Source organism: Microtus ochrogaster, linkage group LG4 (genome assembly GCF_000317375.1).
Source record: "Microtus ochrogaster isolate Prairie Vole_2 linkage group LG4, MicOch1.0, whole genome shotgun sequence".
Classification (NCBI taxonomy): Eukaryota; Metazoa; Chordata; class Mammalia; order Rodentia; family Cricetidae; genus Microtus; species Microtus ochrogaster.
The window spans coordinates 51382223-51393164 of record NC_022030.1 but is presented as its reverse complement, the minus strand read 5'-3'; the positions used below and the strand labels follow the sequence as shown (position 1 = coordinate 51393164).

Sequence of the window (10942 nt, the reverse complement as noted above, 5' to 3'; positions counted from 1 at the left end):
GCAGGTAGAATATTGTATACATAATAAATAAATGTTTGAAAAAAAAAAAAAGACATGGTCTGTGGACGGAAGTGTAGGTCAGTGGTGGAGCTCTCACTTGGCATGCACCGGCCTGGGTTCAAAATCCCTGCCCCTGAAAAGTTCTTATGGAAACAATAATTTGAAAAGGTTGTTGGGCACGGCTGCTCACAACTAGCACTTACGAGACTGACGGAGGAGGATTCTCATGAGCTGAGGACAGCCAGCGTCAGGGCACCTTAAAAAAAACTCCATCCACTCATCAGTCAATAAGAAAACAAGGTAAGCAATACAAGGCATCCCTTTAAACAATGCACACAGGATTTCTGTTGAATGAAATGGAACGTGACACCCGACCCACACTTAGTTATCTTTTCAATCCCATCAAACTGAAAGCTGGCCAGTCACAGAGAGGGGAGCACTCCCCAAACCACAGAGCTGCCATCGGACGTTGGATGCCTAACCTAGGAGAGAAACTTATGGCCAGGCCTACCTTCATGTCCCTTGAGGGTTGTGATCACTGAACAGGCATTCTGCTCCAGCTTCAGCAGGGTGATCTGTCCCGAGTAATCTCCAACGAAGGCATGCTGAGTATCCAGATCATACCTGAGAAGCAGTCAAGGACAGGTGACAGGAGCCATCTCAGCACATTCCCACAGAGCAAGCAACAGCAGCCATAGACAAAGGCTTCACACGGAACTCAGGCATTCTACGACAACGACCACAGACCTGAAATCACGATGTGAGAAACAACGAGCAAATAGCAAGGGAGTGGCAGGTACACGCTGAAAGAAAAACTAAAGCAGCTATAGGGAAGCTAGCTTCTACCCAACAGTTAATATGCCGAGGGCAACAGGACAGGAACCAGCCATAAAAAAAAGTGAGAGCACCTGGAAGCCCCTCTAGGTTCAAGTCTCTACCCAACCCTACGATGGCTCCCTTAATTAAGATATGTGCTTCCCTGCTCCCCTATCCAACCTTCCTGAATCCCAATCATCCCGTTGCCCCAAGTTCTCCCCATCCTACCCTTCTCACTTTTTTCTCCCCATCTCCCCTTACCCCCTCCCACCCCACCCTTAAGATCCCGATTTTTTGCCTGGCAATCTTGTCTACTTCCCCTACCCAGGAGGATAGCTATATGTTTTTCTTTGGGTTCACCTTCTTATTTAGCTTCTTTAGGATATCAAAATATAGACTCACTGACCTTTATTTGTGGCTAGAAACCAATTATGAGTGAGTACATCCCATGTTCATCTTTTTGGGTCTGGGTTACCTCACTCAGGATAGTATTTTCTATTTCCATCCAGTTAGTTCCTGGGGCAGCTGAGGATAGGGAACCTGAAATGATCCTATCCTATAGCCATACTGATGAATATTTTGCATATCACCATAGAACCTTCATCTGGCGATGGATGGAGATAGAGACAGAGACCCACACTGGAACACTGGACTGAGCTCCCAAAGTACCAATGAGGAACAGAAGGAGGGAGAAGATGAGCAAGGAAGTCAGGACCAAGAGGGGTGCACCCACCCACACAGACAGTGGGGCTGATCTATTGGGAGCTCACCAATGCCAGCTGGACTGTGACTGAAAAAGCAGGGGATAAACCCGGACTCTCTGAATATGGCGGACAATGAGGGTTGCTGAGAAGCCAAGGACAATGGCACTGGGTTTTGATCCTACTTCTTGTTCTGGCTTTGTGGGGGCCTAGCCAGTTTGGATGTTCACCTTCCTAGACCAGGATGGAGGGGGCAGGACTTTGGACTTTCCACAGGGCAGGGAACCCTAACTGCTCTTCAGACTCGAGAAGGAGGGGGAGAGGAGTGGGGGGAGGGGGGGAGGAGTGGGAGGCTGGGAGGAGGCGGAAATTTTTATTTTCTCAATAAAAAAAAAAAAAGAAAAAAAAAGTGAGAGCTGGTAAAGATGACGGATAGGCAGTTCAAAACAAGTTACAATAAAACATTAAAGAATACAATTGCTAAATAGTGAAAATGACAAACATACACATGTATACACACATACACAATACAACAGGATGTTATTTTGCGAAGGAGCTCTGAAAACAATGTCACACTGACAGCAAGTACAGAATCATCTTCCTTTTGGCGGAGAAAATCTATCTTTAAATGAAGACAATGGCTTCCTTTAACTTAAGGTAGTTCATAACCCAGATATCAGCGCTCTGGGGTGGTCGCCAGCGTGAAGCGTTTTAATTACCATAACAACTCACTCCTCGCTCCCTCTGGAACCACAGACATTTGTAGAAAGTCAGCACCGTATACAAAACAGCAGAACTACGACTAATATTCTACAGGTCAGGAGAGCTACAAGACAGGCCATCCATGGCTGTGATTTCGTGTAATGTTCTCCAAAGCCATTAGGAGAGCTCTCGCTTATGACAGAAAAGCTCACTTAAAGCCAGGCAGTGGTGGTGCACGCCTTTAATCCCTACCGTCAGCAGGCAGAGGCAGGCGGATCTCTGTGAGTTTGAGGTCAGCCTCATCTACAGAGTAAGTGCCAACACAGGTATCAGAGAAATCCTGTCTTGAAAAATAAAAATAAAAATAAAAGAAAGAAAGAAAGAAAGGAAGGAAGGAAGGAAGGAAGGAAGGAAGGAAGGAAGAAAGAAAGAAAGAAAGGAAGGAAGGAAGAAAAAAGAAAAAAAAAACTTACTTAAAATACATGAACATTTCTCCCTTGTATGGGCCTAAACTATATGGTGCTATGTTAAAGGTTTATTTTAAATAGCTCATGTTATGCATTCACTTGTACAACTTAAGAAAAGTGATTTTATATTTTGTATGTATGTGTGTGTGTGTTAGAGAGGTATACATGGCATCATGTACTACCTAGGGTGTTGTTTATGGTCTTCATCTTGTCATCACTGGTGCATACAGCAAGCAGGAGTCACCTGAAGCAAAGGTGAGCTGTGTGGAAAATAACTTCCATAGAGCTGGAAAGTTAAAGCAGGGATTGCCATCATCTGGGGGAACCCAAGGCACCTTGGATTTGAGATTAAATCCACAGGAGTCATTCTGTCTCAGAACAATTAATAACTCAATTCCAAATTAAACAGTGAGGTAGGAGTGATGGGAAGGCGTATACTCTGAAGGATACTGCAAGCAGGAAGCCCAGGATGTGAAGAAGTGACGACCAAGCATGTTCCCACTGCGTGTACACATCCAGCTCACACACTTGTCGTGGCCTGTGCTGATCACCCACTCGGCGGCCAAGCTGAAGATGATGGCGGACACTCGGTTCTGGTGGGCTGCAGGAGACAAATGGAGGGTCAGTGCCCGTCAGGACAGAAGGGATTTTCAGAAACACCTCCCCATGCTGGGTGAGAGCTGAGGCTCAACTTCCACAGTGCAGCCATGATCCCAGGAGATGCCAGACAATCTGCTTCTCCCCATCCCCACCATGCACTGGCACAGGCTCTTTCCAGAGTCCTGGGCCACCTCACATAGAAGGCTGTCAGAAACACTAAAGAGGCATGCTTAAGAAGGATTCAAGCAACAGAAAACAAGAATTTTTTATCATTATCTCTCTGTGTTCAAAGGAACATTTTTACTTTTGCTCTGACGACCCTAATATGCCGTCTCTATACACAGTGCAAATTTTTCTCAAGAGAGCAAGAGTGTATTTTATGTGCGGATTACTTCATCATTGCTCATGCCTTTCCCGCCATGACAGACGGACTTTATCCTTGTTCATACCTTTTCTGCATGGTAGATGGATGAGCCCTCACACTTTAAAGCATAACATGACTTCTCTACATCTGGCACAAGACTTTGTACACAGCAGGTATCTACTAAATGCGCAAGCTGTTGGATAAAGTCAAAGGCCCGACAGAGAAAAGGCTACTATTGCTGTGTAAGCTGTTCAGAAGAACTGAGATGCTCAGAATGTTGATGTGACTGTCGGGCAGAGCATGACAATGCTGTGCTCCCCGAAAGCCCTGAAACTTCAAGGGTGCCTCTCAGGCATAGGTTCCCGCAAACCAAATCCCAGATGGTAACTGAGTGGGTTTTTTGTTTACTTTTTTCTGCTTTAACAATATTTCTAATTTCCATAAACAAAGGGTGCATATTAATTTCAGATATAAAAACTGAGGGAGATGGCTTTTATTTATAGACTACATCTTATAATTGAAATATATATAATTTGATCTGTCTGACCCCAAACACTTTTCCTACTAAATCTGTGGCTGTCAAGCTGAGGTAAGATAAGGTTTGTCCCAGCTCACGGTAAAGACCTCAGAACGACAGTCAATTACCTTTCTCAGCTGTCTTATTCGTAGGCTTAGATCCTTTTTGCCACTGTAGTTTTTCAGTATTTTCTTTTAGGAAAGAACGGTGAAGCCTGTTAGTGCTTATCCTGCTTCGCTCATGGTTTCTAAACTCTCCCATGTGGTAAACTTTAAAACGTGGCAAACTCTATGCACTCTTCCACAGATAGAAAGACGTCATAAGTCACCAATGAAACACAAACTCTAGAATCCACTACAAAACTATGCTGTATATAACCAGTAGAGAACTCTGGAAACTTAAATACAGATTTAATAAAATGTGTATTTGACAGATGTCCCAAAGCACACCTTTTAACTCTGTTACAACACACTGCAAATCATAATGGACATTCACGGAAGACAAATGGCCAACCCTAAATAAAGCTGAAGTCATTTAAAACACTCCTGTCAAACTGGCACCAACTAATAAGGCAGCAATGGTAGGAAGATCCAGCAAGAGAGAACCTCGTTCACTCACTAATCATGGAGCTGCAAGGAGCTGTACTTTTGTTGAGAAAGCGGTTTGCAAAAATAAATCTGTAGCATTAAAATAACTTTTTAAGTGTCTGGCCCGACTATTCCACTTGCAGGACTTTGTCTTAAGTAGAACTCATCAAAATTAAACACCTAGAGTCAGTGTTGCTGTCATGAGCACACAGTCACACATATAACTGTGAATCACACCCACAGACATGTGCATATACACACAAATGCACATATGTTAATCAAAAACTGGAAGCAGTGCACATCTTCTTCCAATAATAAAAAAATGGTGAAATTAAATCTTGTACACTTACCCAATATACAAAAATTTAAATGCAGGAAGAAGGAAAGAATGGCAAATAACTTAATAGTCTCTCATGTAACTGGTGCAGTGACATGGAAATGTTAACATGGAAACCTACCTTCGATGTGTGTGGATTCAAATGTGTACACATGCGAGAGTGAGTGTCATTACCTGGATAGGTCTTGATAAAATTCATTTTATTAAAATCTTCAGAAACGTGAAATTCCTAAAAGCAAGCATATGCAATAAGAAGACAGTTACAGTTCTGTAAACAATAGGAGCTCAACTTGAAAAATGAATCAAAATCCAAAAAAAAAATGCTTGTCATAAGGCATGGCACTCAAGATGAGCTACAGAGGAGATGTGAACCGCTCTTCCCAGAAAAGCTGATTGGGTCATCATTCTTTAGGAGGAATCAAACAGCTGGAATCCTACAAAGAAACTGCTGCTGGCCAGCTCAGCATTGAGTCCAATACTTCCTCCAAGTTTGCTAATTTTGCTCCTTTGGCTATGCAAAACTAAATTAATAAACCTCTCAAAACAATACGTAAGGAGCCACTGTTAAAGATCTGTTGTCAATGTTGCTGATGACTTACAGGAAAGACATGGGGGGGGTGGCCTGACAATTTAATGAGGAAAATGAGCATGTTGTGTGCATAAAGATACCCTCGAAATCACAACCTTTAGAGACCATGGAAGGTCTTTGGGTATTCTTATATTTTTCAAATAACTACGAGAAAAAAAGCACTTCCTTCTGTAATGAAAAGAATCAATAAAAATTAAAAGACTATGCACTAATTAAGAATTCTATTGATCAGTGTTAAATTGTTAAGTTGCTATGTAATGCAGACATTATAAACTGTAGACTCATTTAGAGTGAGAAAAAACACACACACACACATAAAAAAAGGAATTCAGGCTTCCTGTCCTCCACCTGGCTTTGTTGGGTACGAAAGGTCATCAGCACTGTAAATGGAGACCAACTGCTGACTTCCCACACTTGTGGGTTTACCTCACAGGGCTGTGTGCCTCATCACGAGAGCCCTACAAAGTCACTGGAAGGAGAGGGGCAGAGCTGTGCCAGTCATTGCTGCACTGTGTGCAGAGTGGCCCTTGCCTCCTGCCAATGCTGGATGAATGATAGGGCAGCAGCCCATCCTTACCTTTGGCTCTTTTTTCGCTGCTGTTAAACAGAATCATGGCATCTTTGCATTAAAGTGCAGATCAACTAAAACAACAATGAAGATCTTTGACCTACATAAGACTCTTCATCCTCTTTCCAGCAAAACCCCTTTCCTAGGATAGCCCTTATTAGTAACCCTAAGGATTTCCCACTATGGTCCCTTCTGTTACCACTGTGCTCCAAGCTTCTATGTCTGCAAGGACCATGTGTTCCCTCCTATCCCTGGCTGCCTTCTTCTACCTTTCTACCTACCTACCCACCCATCTATCTATATACCTCCCTACCTATCATCTACCTACTACCTACTATCTATTATCTATCTACTTACCTACCCACCTATCATCTATCTCTATATCTATCTATCTATCCATCTATTTTTTTAGCAGACATGTAAAATACTAAATAATCCCTAGGAAATTTTCAAACATACTTTGTTTTGACAGTTCTTCCCCTGCACCATTTCTCCTATACCTTGTAGTCTCTTTCTTCCTTCATGACCTTTGTGTCTGTGTGCCCACCCCCTCCCCCTCACTGTCTATCTCATTGCTTCCTAGCTTCTTCACCTGTACTCACTCTTACATCCGTTCATACATAAACACACGCTGCCCTTCTCGATACAGCTTTCTCTCAGTGTCTCTCTGTTGCCTGTGTTTTCTGAACTCACCACCTCCCTGCTCCCTTCTCCAATTGCCACCAGAAGCCTTTTCTTCCTCGGGAAATTGCACCAGCCTATGTAATTCAAGCCCCAAATCTGGTGTCACCTGACATCTTCTGTTGTCCCCTCCAACTGTACCTACAGCAAACATGACAGGAGGCATCTTGAGTCATCTGTCCACTTCTGAGGCTACTGTCTTTGAGCCCAGATTCCTGGTTGCCATAGTAACTTGACTTTCCTTTCCATCCTTGTTACTCTCCAATCCAGTCTCCACAGTTAGTCACTTAAGAATATCACCAGGCACAAGAATATAAGCGGTGCCTATAATTCCATCCTTCTCGAAGGGTGAGGTGAGAGGTCATAGGTCTGAGGTCAACAGGGGCTACACAGTAGGTTCTAGGGCCAGCCTGAGCAGTGTAGTGAAATCCTATCTGAAAGAGGTGAAGGGGGGATATGAATCACCTCATATTGTATGCCTGTCAAAAACCTTTGTGCTAGCTTCTCACCACACAATAAAATGTAAAACTTTACTCGCAGTTCTTTCATGACCTGGCTCCTGTCCACATTTCAGTTATGCCTGGATCCTCCCTCTATTGTTCAGTACCAACCAGCCAAGATACCTGCCTCCATCACAGACCTGTGACACCTCAAGTCTTTCTAAGCGTCCACCTCTGGAAACCGCTGCCTGCCTGGGACAAGAGTGCCAAGTAAAGACAATAGGAAAAGACAACATGCACTGGGCTAGCTTTGGGCAGCCACATGCAAAAGAAGTGTGAAGCCATCCCTCAGGTCATCTACAGAAATTAACTAATAATGGGGCCAAGATCTAATATAAAACTAAAGTGTAAAACTCCTAGAAGAAAAGAGAAGTATAATGTGCCTGTTCCTATGACAGGATTAGGACATTATGACACTCAGAGGGATATGGCCACAGATTAATTTACTCCTGTGAAAACAGGAATAAGACCTTGAGCCAGGTAATTAAAAGGTCCTTAGATATTGTAGCCAAAGTACAAGCAACTAAAAGAAAGGGAAAAAAAGAAGATAAATTGGACTTTACAAAACTTAAAAATGATTGAAAAGACAACCCTTATGATAGGAGAGGTTTTTGCAAATTGTATATCTGATAGGAGTCTAGTATCTAGCACTAAATAAGAACTTACAAACCAAACCCAGGGCACCAGACGGTAACACGTACTTCTAAGGTCAGCCTTGGAGGTAAAGGCACTAAGGTGGCAAGTTCTTGGACAGCTTGAGCTATAAAGCAAGGTTTTCTCTTTCAAAAAAATAAATTAACTAAAAATGGACAGAGGAATTCCTGAAATATTAGTCACCACATGACCCAGAAATTCCATTCCTACATATCCAGCAAACTGAAGAATGCAGGTTCACGCAGGGACTTATCCACGATGCTACAGTACCAGTGTTCTTAACAGCCCACATGGAAATAATCCCAATACCAATCAACCCATCAATGGACAAAGTGGGACTTCTCTATCTAGGCGAATACTCTGTCTAGGAGAACATCAGTCTACCACATAAAGGGATAAAGTAACGAATCAAAACTTCAACAAAGAAGACCCCTCAAGACACACATAAGGAGCTACACACAGAACATGACTCTATTCACACAATACATGGAGGACAGACAACTCCCCATTCAGAGAAAGCAGATCAGAGACAGCCAGATGGGGGAGGTGTACCAGGGAGCAACTGCCAATGGAGACACAAGCTTTCTTTGGGGGACGTGAAAATGTCCTGCAATTAGGAAATGGTGATGCTGACATAATCTAATAAAGACACACAACACTACAAACCACTAAAATGTTCATGCACCAACATGGTGCATGAGTTACATTTCTATTGAGAAATTGAGTAGATATGTACACACAACTAAATTGAAAAAAATCACCAGTCAGTAAGAGACTGAAAGTTTAAATATCCCATCCTTCACCAAAGGTTGTTCGAGCTGCATGGCTTTCCTCTAGAGTCACAAGAGTTCCCGGATGAAGAGTTGGTCTTCCTTCTCAGCTGTCTTTCACAGAAATACACACATACACAGGTTCTCCACTACCCTGTCAAAGACAGCAGCAGCTACAGGCTTCAAACCCCCTGTAAAAAGTCTGTGCTTTGTGGGTCACCTGAGCACCAAGACACTAATCAGGAGAGCATTTTGAGATCCATGGAAAATAGTTTATAGGAATTAAATTGAACTCATTTTCAGTCTAACATCTATGATGAATCAGACACTGCTAATGTGAACAATGTGCTCAGCATAAGGAATCGTGGGGTAGAGCCTTACAAAGGACATATTGAATACGTCAGAGACGCTACCTACCATTATAGCCCCATTATCCTGGCCCACAAATATCCGTCTGCTGTCATGGTGATAAGCCATAGTAGAGCAGGGAGCTGCCAAAAAGACAAAGACCACATTGTGAGAAAAGCTACATACTGGAAGCCATTTTTAAAAGCATATTATTATTAAGAAGAATTATGTGGTTTAGGTTTCAAAAAATAGACAAAATGCTTTATGAAAAATAAATTGTACATATTAAAAATGTAACTGAAGTTCCCCATGGCTTTAGTTTAAGTGGAACTCTGTGAGTCATTTCACAGTTGCTTTTAGAACTCTGGGTGAAGTCTGCCAGCAGGAAGTCTCATCTGCTCGGAACTCCTATTGTAGTACAGATGCCTCTGGGAATCAGTGTTTCTGAGCATGCTCTGACATCCAGATGCTCACACCTTTCCCCAGGAAAGACCATGATTAGTTGACTCTAAAAATGAAGGGTACTGGCATGAGAATTCCAATCCCGTGACATATGTGAGCAAGCTAGGAAGCTCACCGTGGGATTACTCTTTTCCCAAGAGAAAGATAAAAACTTTCCCCCTTTGTAATAACATATAACCCATTTGTAGTGTGTGCTAAGCAGAGCTGTGACTGCATGGGATAGCACTGACCTCTTTCAGGCACGCACCCATTGTGGCCAACCCATCCCTCTTCCAGGAATCATGAGCAGGAAAAACTCCAAATTGTCTTCTAAAAATCAGAACAACTGTGATTTCTAAAACTTAATATTTAGAGACAGAACTGTTTGGGTTCATGTTGCATAAATAATTTTAGCTGGCAACAAAAGATCCACAACATGAAAATGCACTTCAGAGGGACATAAACCAGATGTGTGTGGCTTTGAATTGAAATTGCTTATCAAAAATAAATAAATAAATAAAGGAAAGCTGGGCTGGGTGGTGCAAGCTTGCAACTGAGCATTCAGAAGGCAGAGAGAGGAGGATCACAGTTTAAGGTCAAACTGCCTACCCAAAAAGTTCCGGGCCTGCCTGGGGTACATGCGGAGTGACACAGTCTCAAATCACAAAGGAAAAATCAAATAGAAAAAAAAAACCTCACGGGAAGTTAGCACTTGAGGTTTTCTTACTCCAATGGGCTTATACTTTTTTGGCCTTATTTAGTGTGTGTGTGTATGACGGGGGTTATACTTATTCGTGTCCATGTATGAATGTGCAGCCAGACCTAGACTGAGTGTCTTTCCGTGATCTCTCTCTACCTTTATGTTTTGAGACAGGGTCTTCTCACTGAACCCGAAGCTGACTGGTTCAGCCAGGCTGGCTAGCCAATCAGTCAGCTTCGGAGATCTGCCTGTTTCCACCCTTTCTCTTCTCTATGCCACATCAATGGCGCTGCAGCAAAACAGCTTTGTGCCTGGCCCTTCAAGGGGGATCTGGGGATCTGGACTCAGGTTTCTGTACTTGTGTGACAGGCACTTTACTGACTAAGCAATCTCCCAAAGCCCTGGGCTCATACTCTGCCAAAGAAAGCATCACAAAGAATTGTACCCAAAGACAAGGAGAAGATCACACTAGGGAAAGACCGGAAGGTCACACTAGGGAAAGACTGGAAGGTCACACTAGGGAAGCACTGGAAGGTCACACTAGGGAAGGACCGGAAGGTCACACTAGGGAAGGACCGGAAGGTCACACTAGGGAAGGAC

At 43.0% G+C, this 10942-nt stretch overlaps 1 protein-coding gene across 2 annotated transcripts in view; it reads right to left on the bottom strand.

The window, feature by feature from the left end:
* Positions 1-10942, bottom strand: part of Wdfy1 (WD repeat and FYVE domain containing 1) — a 56354-nt gene that overhangs the window by 14404 nt on the left and 31008 nt on the right. For both annotated transcript variants that reach the window (XM_026786295.1, XM_005361540.3), the window contains exons 3-6: positions 9271-9344; positions 5266-5320; positions 3137-3287; positions 512-624 (exon numbers count right to left, since the gene is read on the bottom strand). In XM_026786295.1, coding sequence (XP_026642096.1) covers positions 512-624; positions 3137-3287; positions 5266-5320; positions 9271-9344 — 393 coding nt within the window. The remainder of the gene's footprint in view (positions 1-511; positions 625-3136; positions 3288-5265; positions 5321-9270; positions 9345-10942) is intronic.